At 40.4% G+C, this 20,231-nt stretch overlaps 1 protein-coding gene across 1 annotated transcript in view; it reads left to right on the top strand.

The window, feature by feature from the left end:
* Nucleotides 1-99: 99 nt before the first annotated feature.
* The window catches only part of LOC137108563 (transmembrane protein 47-like), a 30,104-nt gene continuing 9,972 nt past the window's right edge, over nt 100-20,231 (top strand). The window contains exons 1-2 of the mRNA XM_067493308.1: nt 100-2,133; nt 14,422-14,562. Of these exons, the coding sequence (XP_067349409.1) occupies nt 1,905-2,133; nt 14,422-14,562 (370 nt within the window). The 5' untranslated portion in view covers nt 100-1,904. The remainder of the gene's footprint in view (nt 2,134-14,421; nt 14,563-20,231) is intronic.

The following is a 20,231-nucleotide window of genomic DNA, read 5'->3' as shown; positions in this document are numbered from 1 at the left end:
TTCTGCAACATAAGTCCTTAATATCACATTTTATAATGAACCCCCAAATCTTTCTTGCTTAAATCATTTGGGAATGATGGGCTAATGAGGTGAGATAATGTGAGATAATGTGGCTGCTTTCTAATGATCAATGTTCCTAAATTAAAAGTCTGGTTCAAGGTGACACTAATAATATCTGAGACAACTGAAAGTGTCACTTTTGAGTGAAGCAGTAATTTAGTTACATTTTAGCATAAATCCTTATTCCATTATCATGGTGACACTGTCTCTTTAACACAGGCTCTCTGTCAAAAAATAATCACAACTAAATGGAGAAGGTTATATGTTAAGGCACTGAAGTCATGTCCTCAGTAATATTGCCTGAAATGTGTGGGGGTTTAAATAATGTACTGAATATTTCTTTTAAATCATCATAAGTCTTTCTTTGGTCTATTAAATAATGGAAAGTAGTGGAAAATGTCCATGACCAATTTTTAGGGACAAAGTTCCTGTCTATTTATGTCTTAGTCTATATGACCGACTAGGGTTGATAGAGACCACCCGAATATGGGTGAATGTGGAACATTCAGCACCAAATTTGAGACTGAAAAATATCATTATTGTAAATAATTTAATCACTTATTGTTATAAATGAAATTAAAAATGGGTCAATTGGTCATTCAATGGGTCTTATTATTTGTGGAATGCTAAACTTGTTGCTCAGAGTGATAAATCCAAGAAAGCTTGGTCTTACTGTCTTTGTTTTCCTGTCCAAACGTTACTGTTTGAATTCACCCACACTGCTCTCACAGCATTATTGATGGGCACAGCAGTCAACAGTTTTAAGTAACACTGCTCGTAGAGCCTATGAAACAACTAAAGAGCCAGAACAAAATCACATCAACATTGTTTTAGAACAAGTCTAAAACAATGTTGATGTGTAAAAAAGCATATAAATGCAAATGCTGAAGACCAGCTAAGTCAACAAACCACAGGACAGTATTTCAGCCACCACTCCACGTTTGTTGCTGTTCTCACTTCATGCAAACTAGTAAGTAGCTTTTCTCACCATTCTGAAATGCAACATGAAGCGTTTCCTTTTCCATTCCTCACCTTTTCCACAGTGATGGATCCACAGCAGCTAAACTCTAAAACGGCACTTTTTTGTCATTTTATAAACGTATTTTTTCAAAACACTGTTTATCTGCCTGCCCTGCCTCTTTTGGATTCTTAGATTGTCTTGCAAATCCATTAAATAGAAAATTAACAGGGTGGCACCTCATGCTTACGCAGTTTATGAATTTCTTACATGATGTGATGTCTGCGCTGCTTTTACCGCGAGTTTCTGCTGCCTAAAGTGTTAAAGTCTAACTACTTATTTGTCAATTGCTCTAATATCCTACTAACTGTTTGTTTAATTTATTATGTTTAGGGATTAACAGCCTTACACTATATTATGCTGATGTTTCCAAGGCTATGATATTTTTCATGCCCAAACACTTGGACAACATTTGGTTGGTGACTAAAGTTCTTAGATTGCGTCGATCCAGGGGCGTTTGGACCCAGGACCCTGCAAATTCTGTCTATACCCCTGATTGCGGGGACTTCTTTTTCTCCTCCCTCTTCCTCATTCTCTCTCTTTCTCTCTCTGGGACCCTGTGGCACCTGCTGATCCCTCGGAGCTTTGACGTCAGTGCTGTAAGCGGTGGAGATCTCCGGTGCGCGGCTGCAGCGGTACCCACAGACGGAGCTCCGTCAAGCGTGCAACCCACGCGGCCGCGGCGCAACGAGCAGCAGCAGCAGCAACAGCATCACCAACGCTCATAGTCGACTTCTACACAGGTCCGTACACCGTGAACTGAGGAATCATCAACACACACGTCGACCTCCGCCCTGGGTTTTGAACCCGACTCTCTAGTTTCGTCATGTCGTCTGCTGTCACCGAGACGGAGGAGTCGGCGCGCAGCTCCCCGCTGACACCGCTGAAGCTGGTCGGGCTGGTGTGCGTCTTCCTGGCTCTCTGCCTGGATGTGGGAGCAGTGATGAGCCCGGCGTGGGTGACCGCCGACGACCAGTACTACTTGTCCCTGTGGGAGTCCTGCTGGAAGCCAGCGAGCACCGAGAACTGGCAGTGCAGCAGCACTCTGGGCTCAGGTAACGATCACAGTTTCTGGGCTTATAGAAATTATGCCAACACCTCCATCCACCCTGTCCCGTGTGCACGCTGACATGAGCACTGTTAGAGTGCACTTCTTCTGTCATGCATTTACAGCAAGAGCTGTTCTGAATGACAGCGAGTATTGGTGCTGAAGCTGATGATGATGATGAGGCAATGCTTCCTTACCTGTAGACAGTTTTCCTAGAAAAACAAGCCATGGTGAGGCATCCTTTTGGTCTCTATACTGACTCCCCTCTCCCCCTATCCAGTTACAACAAAGGCTCATGCTGACAGACCCTGTCAACCTGTGACTATTATTCACTGGGATATTTGCGTTAATTATTGTGGTGGTGAATGAAGGCATGTTGCCAGGCTGCATTTCCTTTAGAACCACACTTTGTTTGTTATAGGTTTACCCCAGACTATTATTGCCACAAACACCTCACATTCTCCCCACTCCTCTTTTCCTACTCTAAAAGCTGTAGACGTGGCATTTTGACAAAACAAATAGTCCTGAACTGCCACAGGACTTGTAGGGGAGAATTATGGAGAAGTTAATGAGTGGATGAGCAGCGATGAACAAGGTGAACTATCACCAGTGGGATGCAAGCTATTACATTACATTTAGTTACAGCCAAATTAAGCTGTTACCAAGCAAAACAATGTGGTTTGCCGCTTCTCAGGTGTTATTATCTTTTGTGGTACTAAATTTAACACCCTTGCACTCTGAGCTGTTTTCTGACATATGACTATTCAGAGAGGAAGTAATAAGCAGGTTTATTTAATATGCAAAGATGAACGCACCCTAAAATTAAATTCTAATGTAATTTATGTTATAATTAAATGATGAAAAAACATCTCCCTGAGCATGTTACAATGTCCGATAGTGGATAATTACGATTTTTCTTTCATGCTGGAGACTTAAAATAAAATATAACTCAGGCTGTATTTAATTTTCAAAAAAATGCTGCAAAACTGCCACCACTTTTACTCTAAAGCACCTTCTTTTGTTGTCTAGGAAACAGGCTTGTTGTCGCCCACAGGAGAGGTCTTGCAGTTGTGGGGCATGGCAGGAGGGGCTGGTCTTGGAGGTTGGAATAATTTCAAGGGAAAAAGGAGGTCATAAGCATTGCTTTAACCAAAGCCACAGTGTCTTTATTTACTACCAGTGTTACACTGGGAGCTGACTGGTGCTAATTATGCAACAGGGGCATTAAAAAAGGAATCAGTTAATTAGAGTCTTTAATCTGTCAGACACTACATCATGCACCATCTACACTATTCAGCTATCTTCTTGTAAGCCTTTGTGACACACACACACACACACACACACACACACAAATTGTTTGTCTGCGCTGAGCTGATGCATGACCAGTCCACACGTCTGGGCTGCTATACATTGTGTGTGTTTGTAGAAACTGCACAGTACATGTATGTTTCCATATTTATTTGAATAACCAAGTTCCTTGCAGAAGGGGAATGTAAATTGGTGTGTGGCTGTGTGTTTGTGCTAGTATGAAGCTACCACGTTGAGCTGCCCTGTTTTTGGACAGTCTCCTCTGAAGCCCAGCTGAATATTTCATGTAACGCTCTGATTTCTCTTTCAGTGTATCTACACACCTCCTCTGCTAGGACCTGAAGACGCATACACACATTCACTAACACACTTTATAACCACAACTTTTAGCCACTCTTTTATTTTTGTTCTTCTTACACAAATACCGTACACTCGGACTCCAAACCAGAACTCCCTAATTAGGTTTCTTGGCAGTCTGTCTCTCTGTGTGTGTCAGCTCATAAGTGTGTAAGCCTAACCAATGCACACACACTGATCAACAAATAAAAAAAATAAAAATCATTCTCTGCATGTGCCAGCTCCCTGGGTTTGTTTCAGCACCTGAGACACACCAGAGAAGCAGTTTCTGTTAATTTAAGTCATCCCTTTTCATTACTCGCTGCAGAAAGTTGGATGTTCAGTATCTTGGCTGTGGATTAGCACAGGCACTGCTGGAGTTCAGAAGTGCAGGTTTTTATTGGGTTGCTCATAGGCACATGGGTTGAGCCTGCTGGGCAACCAACTTAGCGGCAAATACTGAAAGACACAGAAAAAGTAGAGTTACAAATTACAAATTCCTTCATTAGTTTGGTAACTTCTGAAAGTCAACTTAAACTTTCATAAGGTATTTTGTTAATTTTGTGATCCGTGGGCAAAGACAAATTAAGAAAGAGAACCAAACAAAGATTTTAGCCTAGTGGGAATGTTTCTACATTAAACAATCTGAAGTAAAAAAAATAGCTCCAGAACAGAGAAAATAGCTTGTAGATAGTTATGGGGTAGAACTTTTTCTGCTTAAATCTGTGAGCAGGTTTTTATAAAACTACACAAAGGAATAATCTAAACAAAACATTACAGGTATTAATTTCTCTATGTGGGAAATCATCCAAACATTACTATCTATGTGTGACTAAGTATGTGAACATGAATTTAGAAGAATTTAGTGTAGCACGACTTTGTGTCTAGTCATGTTACAAATTTGTTGTTTATTACTCTGAGAACTGTTAGATATCTTTTATTTACTTACTTATTTAACTATGATATAAAGGGATGATGACATCATATTCTCAGGTGATTACAAAGGGTTTTATAGATTCGGCTTCAACCTGCTTCTTTTCAGTCTTTTTTCATTGTTATTACTACAGATTTAAAATATTTGAAATAAAGACTGGATGGATGAATGGATGAATGATTGTGGGCAAATGGAGAACATTCAACACCATTACACTATTATTACCCAATTAGGAGTGGTCAACCACCAAAGATTACATCAAGGTCAAAGTATGTAACAGTGGATAAACCAGAGAGCTGTATAAAGAATGCTCTGTGAACGCATGAATTGGAAATTGCCAAACTCTACATTCCAGCATAAGAACCTTATCCTATCTGTGAAACACACATGACAATATAATGATTTGGACCTACTTTGCTGCCTCTGGACCAGGACAACTTGCCGTTGTTGGTGGAGATGTGAATTATAAGCTGTAAAAATGTGAAGGTATCCTATGTGAAGTAAAACACAACAGAAGTGGATCAGGGGGCAAATTTAACAACCCTAAACACTCAAATAATTCCACCAAAGAATGGTAAGAGCAGAAGAAATTTGATTTGTATGTGTACTCAAAGACACATACACACACAGGCTGCAGACTGGTGCAGTGATATGTGTTAAATAGAATCAATAGTTACCAGGGCTTAGAATAAAACTGGCAGGTATGCTGGTAGTTACAGGTACAATAACAGGTATCAGGCAGATGGCAAGAACACGATGAACAGCATAAAGGAGACATAATAATGTTGACAGGGAGCAGGTGGAACAGGCAGCCTTAAATATTGGTTGAAAAATTGGGACACTTGGAATGATGACTGGAATCAGGTGACTGGGAACAGGAGTGAAGGCGTCTGAGGGCATCTGGTGCATAAGAAATGACAGCTGAGAAAAATGTAGAAGCTTGAGGGAGTGAGACTGTGGCTGACACAGGGGAAAAGTGGGCAAGGAACAGAACTGGGGCAGGGATTGTGACAGTAGGGAATGATTTTAGAACCAATTACTGAGCAAATATAGTAGCCCTGTATAGAAAATAATAAATTATACTATTTTATCAGATATCAGTAATTTCGATGATGATGTCACACTGCAAATATGTTCTGGCTTGGATTATCTGTTTGCGGTACAGAAAAATACTTTTCTAGATAGATGCAGAGGATACCATGATGGTGGAGTGACTAGTGGTGCAACTAAAAGGTCCCCGGTCTGAATCTCTGGCTGGCTACGGCCTTTCCTTTTGGAGTTTGCATGTTTTTCCTGTGCTTGTGTGGGTTTCCTCCCACAGTCCGAAGACATCCATGTTAGGTTCATTGTTGACTCAAAATTTCTCATAGGTGTGAATGTGAGTGTGAATGGTCGTCTGTCTGTTTATGTCTCTCGGTGTTGCCCCTGAAATGAACTGGCATTCTGCTTTATTCATTCATTTAAAAAAGTACATTCCATGGGAACATGCCATAATCCAGCCACTGATTCCATTTCATACAAAAAATATTTCTAATTGCACTTCAGCTGAATAGGAACATCATTTGTGAGAACTGAATTTTCAGATTATACATTGTGGACAGGTACACTAACCTAAATAAGCACTAAATGTTTACCTAGCTAGAACTAAAAACCCTTGCAAAACCGCAATAATGTTATAAACCAGAAAGCAAAATTCTCAAATCAATAATGAAAGTACAAATACTTCTTGGTGCTGAAAACAATAGATGTGTTAATGCTACCATTAGGTTTGTCATTGGTGTGACCTTGGCAAAATATGCAGCCTGTGATACTGAAACCATCACTAAAAAGCAATGAATTCATTTTTTTTTTCTGTCTCCAAACAAATAGTATTATGCTTACCAACAATTACAGTAGTAGTAATTACGTTATTTGCACATTTAAGGATAAAGCCAAAACAATCAGTCTTTAGTTGTGTAGGCGTTGGCCTGTCTGACCTACATTCACTAGTCTTTGTTGTCATAGATATAAGGTCATTCACCCCTGAAACCTAAAAACCTCCATAAATGTCGCCTCCTTGCTGTGTGCTCGTCTCATCTTTCTCTATCAGTCTATCGATCCATCTACTTTTACCTCCCCGTCCTTTTTTTATCTATACTCTTAAATGAAATGTCCTTTCCTCTCTTCCCAGTTCCAGCTCCTTTTCATTTATTCCTCATTCCATTTTCTCTACTTTCTTTCCTCTCTTCCTCTACATTGTCACGCTCTCTCCTCCCTAAGGGCTTCATTGTTACATTCCTAATGTTAATCATTTTCCCTTTGTAATTTCACCATCATCCTTTTTCCTCAGCCCTCTTCCAATTTCTCCCAGGTTAAAACCCTGTCCCTCCTTTTCTTCTCTCCCCCTTCACCTCCTTTCTCACTCTCTCTTCCCCCTCCTCTCTTCTGACTCCATTTCTCCTCCCAGTGAGCCCCCAGAGATGCCCATTCTATTTGTAGCAGCTGAACGAGGAATGGGAAATGATGTGGCACTCAGTTCTGTGGCAGACAGACAGAGGAAAAGCAAGGAACCTACAACCCCCCTCCCATCCCTCACATCCACCAAACCCAAAACACACACGCACATGCACACACACACACAGACACAGACACACACATTTAAACACATACACACACACACACAGACACACACACACAGGGCATGAAGGAGGAGTGCATGTGCCCAAACACCCATAATCCATTTGCTGGATGCAAATTAAGCTTTCTTCAAAGGATTACAGTATAGCAGCAGCAACACAGAAAAAACTCCATCAAAATCTTGAAATAAACAAATTCAAAGTGACCAGCGGACAGAAGTGCTATGAACATTGTCTTTACTTCCAATTATTTTCTTTTAATCAAACCCGCTGTGTTTAAACTTTTTTTCTGCCATGTACATTTGGAAACGTGGAGTAATCAGGATGAATTTTTCCATGTTTTATTTGTAAGGTTTGTTAATTTAAAAGAACTTCCAAAGTTTGATTATTTTATTAATGTAGACTTGAATGCTGACTGTTCAGACAAAACATTTTCATGAATTACTTTGGTCTATTCATAGGAAACTAAGCAAATGTACTTTGTTGTATACTTTGTATACTTTGTTCTCAACATTTAAACTTTATCCTCAAAATTTCCACTGTATTCTTGATATTTTCACTTTTTATGGAAAATTTGCACAAAAACCTTACTCCTCTTAGCTTTATTAATGTGGTGCTAATACTGTTGTATTTTGACTAATGTGTTGGACAAACTGAAATGTTTACTAGATGAAAAATTTGAGGATCAAATTTATTAAAATTGATCCTGGTGTAACATGAATGCATGTACTAAACTCAACTCCTTCTAGTACATGTAGGTAAAGGGTATTATTGCTTAGGATTAGTGAAAACGTTTTCCAACAATTGGTAACAGAAGAGGAAAAGTCAAAGTTAAGGTTCATTGAAGTCCATCATAAATGTAGCTCAGTTGGTAAGGCAGTAGCCGCCCTGTGGTCCGTGGACCCTGACCACAGGGTCAGTGGTTTGATCTCTGGTCCCGGCTATATGTTTAAGTGTCTCTGGGCAAGACACTGAACTGTTTTAGACAAGACCTAAAAGCCCATCCCCAGCTGTGCAGTGCGGGTCCATGCCCGGTAGAAATTGGGGAGGGTTGCATCAGGAAACTGTGCCAAATCAACATGCGGACAATGATCCGCTGTGGCAACCCTGAACTCACGGGATAAAAAAAAAGGAAGTCCATCGTAAATAAACAGTGATGAACTACAGCTGCTCGTATACCTAAACTGCCAGCAAGACAAAAAAAAAGCCCTTGCAGAGTCTTTGTACACGGATCAAACACAAATTTAAAATGATGGACAGTTTGCAGTTGTAGAGCTCCTTGGAAGTTTAATCTAATGTTGTATAACTACTTGGAGTGTGGGTGATGTAGGTGCACTGTACCGTGTTTTGGGAATACCATGTACCATAACCCTGCAGTTGTCTGGCAAAGGGATCACAGCCACCAAATGTAATGCCATGATTGAAATGGTAAAATAGCAGCTACATGATGATGTACTGTGTATATTTTTATTTTACATCTACAGCTACAGGACTGATTTGGATACAAAAACCATACAGCAGTAAATCACCGTGACAGCTTGGAGTGGCTTTAGAGTAAAGAAAGAATGTGACAGTGTGGTAATCCTGTCACATGGCAAACAGTCACATTACCTCAAGGGGTATTTGTGGGAGAGAAAGAGGTTCACAGCACAGCACAGTGTGTGTCTTTGTATGAGAAACTGGAACATTTGCTAATACTAATTTCACTAGGTAACATTTGCCGAAGTGTGTGTGCGAAAACAAAAGAGGGAACGTGTAAATGGTACAATTGTTTTCATGTTGTTTACAATATATGTCGTACAGTATGTCCATCTCTATTGTCTGTTGTTTTTGTTTTTATTTTTTTACATTGGAAATTAGGTTAGGGTTAGTCATTTAGTTATGATAGTGAAGGTTAAGGTATGAGGAGAGAAAATGCACAATATCAGTGTGAATAAGACAGAGGAGGTCTGCAAAATATTTGCATTTGGTGACTGTAAATGTGTGTAAGAGACATATATACAATTTATTGTTGATGTGTCATGTTCTGTAATATTTAATCCAAAACAATTATTTTATTATAACTTTCATAGGATGTATTTGGTGGATTTTAAATAGAGGTCTTTGAAGGTCCACTGGGTCCTGCTGAACTGAGATCTGACCTGAGAGCCGAGTCGAGTTGGGTCCAAAATCTTCTGAGGAGAATCAAGATGAATTGCGTCAATTATTACTGCCACAGTTCTCAGGTTGGGTTTTTGTGAAAGTATGTGCATTACCCAAGTAGATCTGAGCGGTATGAGAACAGTGAAGTCAAAATTATTTTGCGAAACTTGACCACCTGCAAAATGTGAGATAGTTAATTGCCATCATTTTTCTTTGCAGTTATCTACAAAATACCTTACTCAGCAAATAGTGCAAATAGGTATGTCAGTTATTTATATAAATTTTTCTTTGAAGCAAACACCATATTTTAGCTTCTATGACTGTATTAGATCTGAGTACTTAATCATAATAATATTGCTGTTCTTTTCCATCTGTTGCTGATTGTTAATTAATATAATTAACAAACTGTCTAATGTCTCTGTTCGACTTGAGCAGATCAGGGTCTAATATGCCTCAGCCATCCTCAGATTGGGTTTAATTCTACAATAAAATGATCAAAATTGAATACATTAAGTATTACTATAGATGTTTGTACTTCAGTAACATTAAATACTTTTAAATGAAAATACTTTAAGAGTGCAGTGTTACTATTTTTTATCTAGGTAAAGCTTTTCCTGTGGCTTTTAGCAGTCTAGTTAGTTTGTGGTTGCCTCATGCAGGCTGCTATCAAAGAGTGAACGGGGTGCTTCGAGGGAAAGTAAATATGAATATTTGTCCACCTAAGCCTCCCGAGAGCTTTGTGTTAAATCTCCTCCCCAGTTTATCTTCATGTCTAACACAGGCATCAATGTACTGTTTTGATACCAACTTAAATACAGAACACAGTGAGATATAAAGCAAACATGCACACAAGGAAATCAGAGTCAAAGAGTGAATGTATGAGCTGATGGGGAATTTCTCTTTGTTTGATATGATTTTATTTTTTATTTTTTTTGTGGTAACTATTGCTGGAGAGTTTGAATAGATTAAGAAGTGTATGTATTAGTGCACTGATGACATCATAAATTATATCATGTGGCTGCCTTTGAAGCATTTGCCTTTGGTATTTGCCCAACCAGTTATTAAGGAAATGTTTATGCTTGTTTACAGTTACTTAAGCAAAGGAAAGGACTACAAGGTAGTGGAGAAAGTTGAGTGTGTAGCTGTGAAGGTACACGGTTTCTTACTTTGTTCTGTGGAATTATTTGAGAAACTTGTTCTGTGGAATTACTTTGTTATTAGTTCAATTGGAATCTGGGCTCAATAAATGTTAAGTGTTTGTCATACAACGATTTCTGGAGTGGATAATTTTTTGGACCACTGGACACGAGTAAGCCTGCCTCTACAATGAAGAATACAAATTGGGTTTTGACATACGAACCATTTTAAAGTTTAATAGGTGTTTCTCTCGAACGACTTGTGGTGTTACCTTCCTGCTCAGCAGCATCATTCAAACTGAACAGTTTTTACTGGTAACAAGATGCTTTTGATTGCACTATATATCTGCTTGAGGATATATTTACTCATCTCTCCTCTCTTCTCTCTGCTCTCTGTCACTCTCCAGCTCTTCTATGTCCGACACTCTCTGTCTTATCTTTAATTTCCTCCTCCTTTTTTTTGCCTCCCATGCATTTAATCATTCGCCTCTGTTTCCATTTGGCTCTCTTTCTCTCCCTCCCTCTGCCTCTGTAGCTCTCATCTTTCCTTATCTCTCTCCGCTGCCATCCATCTTTTATAAGCTTTTTTTGCCACGCCAGAGGAGTAAATTTAGACATTGCCAGTTTTTACACAACTGTAAAATAAAAAATAAATGGACTTAAATAGCTTGTGCACTGTGCTGTTGATTCCCACTACTGTGCACCAATTCTGCATCTGTACTGACAGCTACATATCTCTGTCCGACTTGTTCCATTGATGTTTAATCCAGAACTCCCCGTTTGAAGTTTGTCTTTAAAGAGCTACTGTATGTCCATTTGATTTATGTATTTTGTAATGTAGTTCTCTTGGGTGTAGTGGGATTGTACAGAAGTAGGTTTTACAGCTGGGTACATGAGCCTTGCCTGTTTGACAAGCATCACATCTGATTGGAGTTTGAAGGCAGACAGGTGGAAATAAAGGTTAAAGAAATTGTCACATTTTTTCTCCCTCTGTGCCTAGATGGATTAAATGCCAGATGGATTAAATGACAAGGTGTGGATGTCCATGTGAGTGTGTGCTGGCCCTAAAGGTCCAGTGGCACTAGCATACAAAACAGAGACATTTCAAGTTGGAAGCCTATGATCAATGTAATCTGTCATGGGAGCGGGTGTTGGGTGTACAAAGTGCACGACTGTAACACCACAGACCGCATTTAGTAAAAGGTTGCAGTTTTGTTTAAAGGCAAATAAAAAAGTTGTGTGTGAGGTCACTGTGTTTTCTCTATTACCAAACCACAGTCTTTCTCTAACCTTAATCAAGTGCTGTAAATCCTTAAACACAACAATAAAAAATATAATAAAGCAGTAAAAACTGGATGTTTTGCTAAAATATCAGATATTTTGGTAAAAAAGAACATAGTTGTCTGGGAATTTTCAACTTACATGTGCATATCTTAAATGCAATTGTGACTTACTATTTACATAAATTATTAACATATCCTAATTAGGTTAATGGGAAACATAATACACCAATCAGGCATAACACTATGACCAGCTGTGCATTTTAATGCAACCCAATACAGCAGCTCTGCCACGAATTCTACTTTTACAATGTTATAATTTCTAGGTTTTAGGTTGAAACTGTCAGAAAGGTGATAATTCTACTATATGTTGAGGTCAAAGTGGGGAGTGGAGTTAAACGGGAATGCATTATAAGAAGATGTGGTTTTAGCCACTGTATTTAACATTGATAAGCAGGTCAAAACATTAGAACCACATCTTCTTATAATGCACTCCAGTAAGACTCCACTACCCACTTTGATTTTTTAAATAACGTTTACACAGCACTCGGTTAAGGTCAGAGGTAGACCGTGGCCTGACCTTAGCCAAAGTGTTTCTTGTTTGTTTTGTTTTTGGGTGGGTCTATGTTGAGCTTAGGGGAAGGAAGTTAGGTTTAGGGAATTGGTGGTTATGGTTAAAGTTAGGGTGAGAGTTCAGAGAAGCCACTCTTCAGGCAAGTGACAAATTAAACAAAAACCCACATAGAATTTCTTGATATTGGGCCAACACATGCTACTAGAACAGCTTCCGTGCTCCTGGAGGGATGGAACACAATGATTCCCAGACATATTCCCTCACTGTTTGGTGTTTTGATGACTGATGTAGTAAGCATTGTCTAAGACATTTAAATCTAATCTAACCAAACAAAAACTGAACCTGGTCAACATTTTTTCTACACATACACATGCCAGAGAATATTCAGTTGCACCATACAGTATATTATTATATTTCTCCACTTATTTATTTAGGTTGTTCCATTTGTTACCCGTTTGTATTTGTGCGTGTGATTGTGAGATAGCATATCTCCTTCTGTGATCGCTCCTAGGAGTCACCAAAAACCCCTTTCAGTTATTTCCCCACAGTGTCTCTCTATTTTTCCACTCAGTTTGGATTATGCCGCGGGTTTTAGTAGGTCTCAGTTCTTGTCCCGGCAGGCGGGATAATATTAGGCTGTCAAGGAAAAATAAAAAAAGCTTAGTAAGAAAATTGGGAATATTTCTTGTTCCATAACTAATTTGTTTTCCAAATGAGTGTGGTGCTGGTGCGGTACAGCAGCTGGTCACTGAACATCACTGACCTGACACAAATCCACATGGACATATATAATTCTACACAGACACACAAATCAACACGAAAGCCGCACATATACAGTGTAATGTGTGTGTGTGTGTGTGTGTGTGTGTGTGTGTGCGCATTTGTGTGTTTTCAGCGTGCATCAAGCCACAGTGGACATAAATGTGGACTGAATTTTGGGAACATGCCAGCAAAGCTTTTTAGCCGTGGCTTTTTGTCAGCTCAGGTATACTAAGTGCTCTCTCTCTCTTCATTACTTTCAGTCAGTCCCCGGCCCCTTCACTGACTCCCCCCTTTCCTTCTCCTCCACCTCTTCTGCTCCTTGTGGCATTTCTTTTCATGCTGTCCTCTCTCTGTCCTTGTAACATTACACTGCAGCCTCTCCACCTGCATGTTTCTCCTCTTTTATCACCCACCAGTCTCTCTGACATGCTCTCCATGTTGTCCTCACCAAACCCTGCTTCATCCCACTTTAACTTGTCTCTCCCTCTTTCTTCCTCTGCTCCTCTTTGTTTCTTGATTCTCTTTTTTTTCTTCTCTCTTATTTCCCTCCTTCACTTCCTTCTATCTGCCTGACTTTCTCGTCTTTTTTCTCTTCCACCATCCTTTCTTCCCTGACCCCCACCACTTCCTTTTTTCTTCCCTAGCTTCCATCCTTCCTTTCCTTTAGCTTCTAATTTCTCCTTATCCTTCATCGTCTTTTCACTGTCTTTATTTCATTCATTCTTCATTCTCCTTAACTTTGTCCGTCCATCACACCATATTCTATCTCTTCTTTGCTGTCCACCGTTCCTGCTTGTTTTCTTCAATCCCTTGATTCACCCCACCTTCTTTCACTCTTCCTTTCCCCTTTCATTCTTCCCAAAACCTCTTATCCTTTTCCATTTTCCTGTCTTTTTTCTCGTCTTGCTTTGCCGTTTTCATTCTCTATTCATCCAATCTCTTCTCTCTTTCAATTCACCTTCCATCCTTTTCCTTCTTCTATCTTTTTGCCTTCTATTTTTCCAGTTATTCTTTCCACATTTAGCCACTTGTAGCTACTTTTCTTTCAGAGTCATGGGGGCTGCTTTGGGCGAGAGGTGGACTCCACCCTGAAAAGGTGACGGCAGTGTCACATAGATCTTTTGTTGCTTTTATTCTACGTATTATACTTAACTAGATTTCCTGTCCATCCTCCTTCACCTCCCTATTCCCCCACCTCCCCGTCTCAGACTGGCAGGTTGCTACACTGGCCCTGTTGTTAGGGGGTGGAGCCCTGGTGCTGATGTCATTCCTGGTTGCTCTGGTTGCCGTGTGCATCGGCACCAGGCGGCGATTCTACGCACCTGTCGCCTTCATGCTCTTTGCTGCAGGTCAGTGCACACACACACACACACACAGACACACACACTCACCCACACGCACCCACACGAACACAATTGTGGGTCGAAGGCCACACACTCATTATGTGCTAAAATACACACTCCTAATGACATATACGCATAATGAGGTTACTTAATTAGCTAATTTAGACAAGGTAACTGGAAGGTTGCAGGGTAATCACACTGAAAACTGACATGCATTTAAATGATAATCCTTACTTACTGATTAAATAGACTGTGCACACTCACATTCTCACACTCACACACACAATTCCTCTTGCCCTCAAACTCATTAAGAGAAAATCCTATTTTTATAATTCAGCCCCACCAGGGGCTGGAATGGAGTGTCAAGCCTGTCCCCTTAATTTCCCCAGTCAGCCCCAATCTCAAGTTGGACAACTGTCAAGTTTCCACACTTTCCCCATTCTCACCTCCTGGCATAAATTGGAAATTTGTATGTTTTCAGGCGTGAAATATTTCATTTAGCAAAGCTGGATGTGTTGCCTGTCATACTGTGCAAACCAAAGAAGTGAGATACAACATTGAAGTTGAAATAGTCTTAACTTAAAGGGATGGTGTGTAGAGATTTACAGAGGCTGTGTGATTTCTCATGAACTGGAAGCCTTCCTATCCTGTCAATTCTTTCAAAAGTGTGTACGTAAAATACAAATGTATAAAAGAATTCGAGTTAAACATCTTTAATATGTGTGTATTAACGTTTGATTGATCTTTTAAATTGTATTATGTGCATGCTACAGTGTAGTAGAACATGAGCGAAGCAAAGGTGACATTTACAGCTTGAAAATATAAAGAGTTTCAGCTGTGCTGCTGCTTCTGGATGTCTGCTCCCTGCTGTAAATTAGTTTTTATTTTATTCTAATCTGCCTTTAACATACAGTAGAAACACAGGTGTTTCTTCAATAACTGTTCTGATAGAGAACTGATGTACTGATTTATTTGCTATGAGTACAGTGCCTCGAAAAAGTATTCATACCCCATTTAACTTTTCCACATTTTGTCACATTTCAACCACTAACATATATGTATTTTATTGGGATTTTATGTGATAAGCCAACACACAGTGGGACATAATTGTGAAGTGAAAGGAGAATGATAAGTAGGTCACCAGAACTGTTGGCGCACCACGAATAGTGAGCAGGCAATGCCAGGATGGCAGAACAGATAGGAGCCATGACACCAATCTAGCACCGTTGACCTGACCTAACCACAAACAGAATTCCATCCGGACAATTGAGGGAACCGGGACATTGGCTTGGGTTTGTGACACCTCTTCTTTAATTTTCAGCCGGGTGAGAGCTAGGCAGACAGACGAGGGTAAGATGAAGTCAGGTTCTTCACTGGCTCAAGAGAGATTAAACATGCAGGACAGGGGAGATAGGGTGTTTTTGTTTTTGTGATGATGCTCAACCCCCTCCAATCCGTGCCTCCACACCTCCAAAGCCAACTTAACTGCTAGAATTTCCCGATTATCAATGTCATAATTTTGTTCTGCTTCCGAGAGACGGCGAGAGAAAAAGGAGCAAGGGTGAATCTTAGAATTGTTCCCGGACCTTTGGGACAGAACAGTCCATCCGTACATTGGAGGCATCTACCTCTACAATGACCTGTCGGATGGGGCAGGGAGCGTGAGGAGGGTAGATGTAGAGAGTCTTTGAGGCGGAAGAAGGCTCTACCGCCTTCAGGAGGCCAGAGAAAGGGTCTCTTACCGGAGGTAAGTTGGTGAAGGAGCGCTGCGATGGTACCGTTGTCCTTGAAAAACAGGCCCTAAAAATTGATGAACCCTAGGAAACGCTGCATCTGCTTCTGTGACTCAGGGATGGGCCAGTCCCTCACCGCGCTCACCTTACTGGGGTCCATCTCCATTTTCTCAGTGGAGTTGATGAACCCCAGGAAGGGGATGGAAGACAAGTGACGAAATCAGCTTTGGCAAACATCTTTGAAAAAGAGATGATTTTGGTACAACCAGCTCAAAACCTTTCTGACGTGCGTGTAAGGTTCGGTCTCAGAGGGGAAAAAGATAGCTATGTCATGTAAGTAGACAAAAACACACTTGTTCAACATGTCTCACAATACATCATTGACCAGATTCTGGAATACGGCCGGAACATCGGTCAGACCAAGGGGCATGATCAGTTATTCGAAGTGGCCAGTGCAGATACTCACGGTTATCTGGTTTCATCCACGATAGTCGATACATGGTTAGAGCCCCCAAACCTTCTTACATACAAAGAAATAGCCCACACCCGACCCTATGGCACAGACATAGGGTCGGGTAGAAGGTATGCAGCCTTGTCTTTACTAAAAACAAATTAGAGGTCATGATAGATTTGAGGAATGTTTGTTATCAGGCGAGGTCTCAGGTGAGCTAGACAGAGTGACTGGAACAGGAAGCCCCCCCAGGTAATATCTTTAACAGTCAGTCAATGTGGAGGATTATGGTGCGCTAGTCAAGTGGAGCCGTGGATGAGTGGTTGCTCGGGGGACCAGAGGATCTGAAAGAATAAATTCTCGCTGTGTAACAGGCCCTCATCCATGAAGTCTGTGTCCGCCTCAGCGTCAATAAACACAGCAAGAGGAACCAAGTAGCTGCCAGATTGCAGCATCAGCTTTAAATTTGGTCGGGAAGCCGAGGCAAGATCAGTGTTTAGCTCAGCAGGTGCCTCCCTGTTCCTGCAGAGCTACCCCTTTTACAGGACAGAGCTGCACTTATGGCCTTAACGTTCGCAGAAGAGACACAGGTTGCATCTGAACCACCTGTCCCTTTCCTCAGGGGAAAGTGAGTGAAGATTCTGACAGCCCCTGATAAAATCTTTCCACTAACATGGGTTTATTCCAAAAACAATCTGCTGCACTGGTTCTGAATTCTATAGTGTACTCAGCCACAGTCCCATTTCCCTGCGTGAGTCTGGAGAGGAGGCAAGATGCATCTAGTTTTAATGGGGCCAAAAACCCTTAGAAGCTCTTCAGCAAATAATGAATGTAGATCTGGAGCCCCTCTTCGATTCAGCTTTTCCCCACACACTACCTCTTGACCCAAAAGCAATGACACAGCACAAGCTACACGGGAGTGCTCGGTTGGGAAAGTCGAGGGGCGCATCTCAAATTGCAATCTACATTTGACTAAAAAAGGTCTGCAAGTCTTGGGGTCTCCGGAATATAACTAGAATGAAAGGGCAGAGGCTGTAGCTATGGGAGGCAGAGGAGGGGTAGAGGTAGAGGGGGCCAGTAACACCCAACCAAGCAATTGGGAGATAGTGTTGAGATCAGCTTGAATCTTGGCCAGAATGGTGTCATGTTGGGAAATAGCACCCTCTCAGTGGCTCTTCCAGTCCTTCGTGCCTGCTGGGTCCATGGTGGCCATCAGAACTATTGGACCCAGAAAAATCATGCAGGACAAGCGTAATAACTTGAAAATAGTATATTGTTTATTGAATAGTAAATATAAAGATAAACAGGCAGAGTGGAGAGATGCAGAGATGACTGGAGGAGCAGGTGATGGCACAGGGAACAGAAAAGAGAGAAGGTAAGTAATGGTTTGAGCACAGAGAGATATTTATGGTGACAGAATTCTTGCAAGGGAAGGGGTGAGCTGAGATGCCCTGTAGTGGAGCTAACCGGCTGAAAATATCAGGCACAAAAGTAACAACAAAGGCGAATGCAAAGTAACAACTGAACAGAAAGCAACAACTAAAAGAGCCCAAAGAGGAATAACACGAAATAACATACAATCTCAGAGTGGAAACAAAAATCTGAAATCACAGTAGAACACAGGCAACTTGAGCCTGAGAAAGTAGGAGGACATTCTGGCAGAGAAAGACGGGTATTGCTTTGCAGGTACAACACTGCACAGCTGGGGATGGGATGTCTCTTGCCCAGAGACACTTTGAGATATAGCCAGGACTGGACTCGAACCACTGACCCTGTGGTCTGTGGATGACTGCCTTACCAACTAGGCTACAGCCGCCCCCAAAATATGATTATTAAAAATTTGAAATCTTTCACAGGAGAATCTTTTCAAAAGTTCACAGTTGTGAAATCAACACGTGAGGGTCCTTCATCCATCTTTTCAATGAGTCTGTGTCTCTGTTGTCTCAGTAACTCTACTAATGATCGACTTGTCCATGCCCACGTGACCCTTATCATACACTGGCCCAAGCTGTTGTTATAGCTCATGTCTACTTCCGAGTCTGGCAGTTTACAATCATTCCAACGATCAAGTCTGAATACTTTCCCTAAAAAAACATTATCTCTGAGGTGAATCTTTTCCACTGAACTGGAGCTGTACAGCAAGGCTTTTACACATCTTATTTGGAACCTGTGCTCTAAACATTCATTTTAGCAAAAATCAAGCAAAAATAAATCTATATAATTGTAAAACTTCGGAAACAGACAGACTTGTTGGTGGACCCTCCAAAAAATATTAGATCACACATATATTTTCTATCGACCAACTTCCTCCTAAAGGCTTGTTTTTCACACCATCTGTTGTAATATTTGCAGGTTTTTAGATATTACACATTCCATGCAGCTTTTTTTCACGCTAGATCTTGTTCAAGTTCCCACAAGATGAATTCCCTTTGAAGAAATAACCATTGATGTTCTCCTTTGTTGTACTGCCATCCATCTCTCCTCCCTTCCTTTTAAACCACCTCCTTTCCCATTCTCCCCCTCTCCCCTCCCCCACTTTCCTTACACCTTCTTTCATCCCTCTATCCCTACTTAAACTTGCCACTTTAGTCCAACTCTGATCCTTCTCCTCAATCCTTCATGTATTTTCTAACTTCTTAACTTAAGTTTGTTTTTGTTTTGCTAAAATGTGGTAAATTATTAACTCATTTATTAAGTTCTACTTAATAATCATAACCAATAGACCCATCCACATAACAGGAAATTTTGTTTTAGAAAATTTATTTTCAGAATTATGATGTTACAGTGTCAATTTTATTTATCAGTTTGTCAGTTGGTGTTTACTCAAGTCAGTTTGTCTGCTGTGATCTACATAGAGTCTATTAAATATTTATAACATCAGCAGCCCTATACCACTTACCACTTGCTAAATACATTATGTATGTGTAGATCAGAGATGGAGGTAAAAAATTACAACTATACTCATTCCTGTAATTGTTTTTTTACCACTTGTACTTACTGTTTATTCAAGTCTGTAATTTAATTCCTATTCACTTATATTTACCAGTGTAAAATTTACTTCACTATTTTAAAAATCATTGATCAAATACACCTACAGTATAATTTCATCTGGCAATGGACATGTAGGAAATGATTAAGTGATTTTAAAAATAATTTTATACTGCTTACTTTTTAGTCTGGCTGAACGTGCCCTTTTCAGTCTGCTGATGATAAGTTTTTAACATAAGATAGTTTACTCTAGCAAGACTAAATACACCATTATCTGACATCTCTTAAATTAAATATGTATGTTTTCTTAAAAAAGTTATAGTTGCAACAAGGTGTGTAGCACTCCCACACCCTAAGACGCCGCCAAACGAGTATAGACTAGGATGAGGGGGCTTAAGGGTTCTTTTATTAAGGTAGCTACCATGAAGGTTTACCAGATATAAGTTAAAAACCTTTTACAGTGTATATACCTACGGCATGACTGCAAGTTAATACTTTAAGTA

Source organism: Channa argus, chromosome 23 (assembly GCF_033026475.1).
Source record: "Channa argus isolate prfri chromosome 23, Channa argus male v1.0, whole genome shotgun sequence".
Lineage (NCBI taxonomy): Eukaryota > Metazoa > Chordata > Actinopteri > Anabantiformes > Channidae > Channa > Channa argus.
The sequence above is the reverse complement of the archived record's forward strand: the minus strand, read 5'-3'. Positions and strand labels throughout refer to the sequence as shown.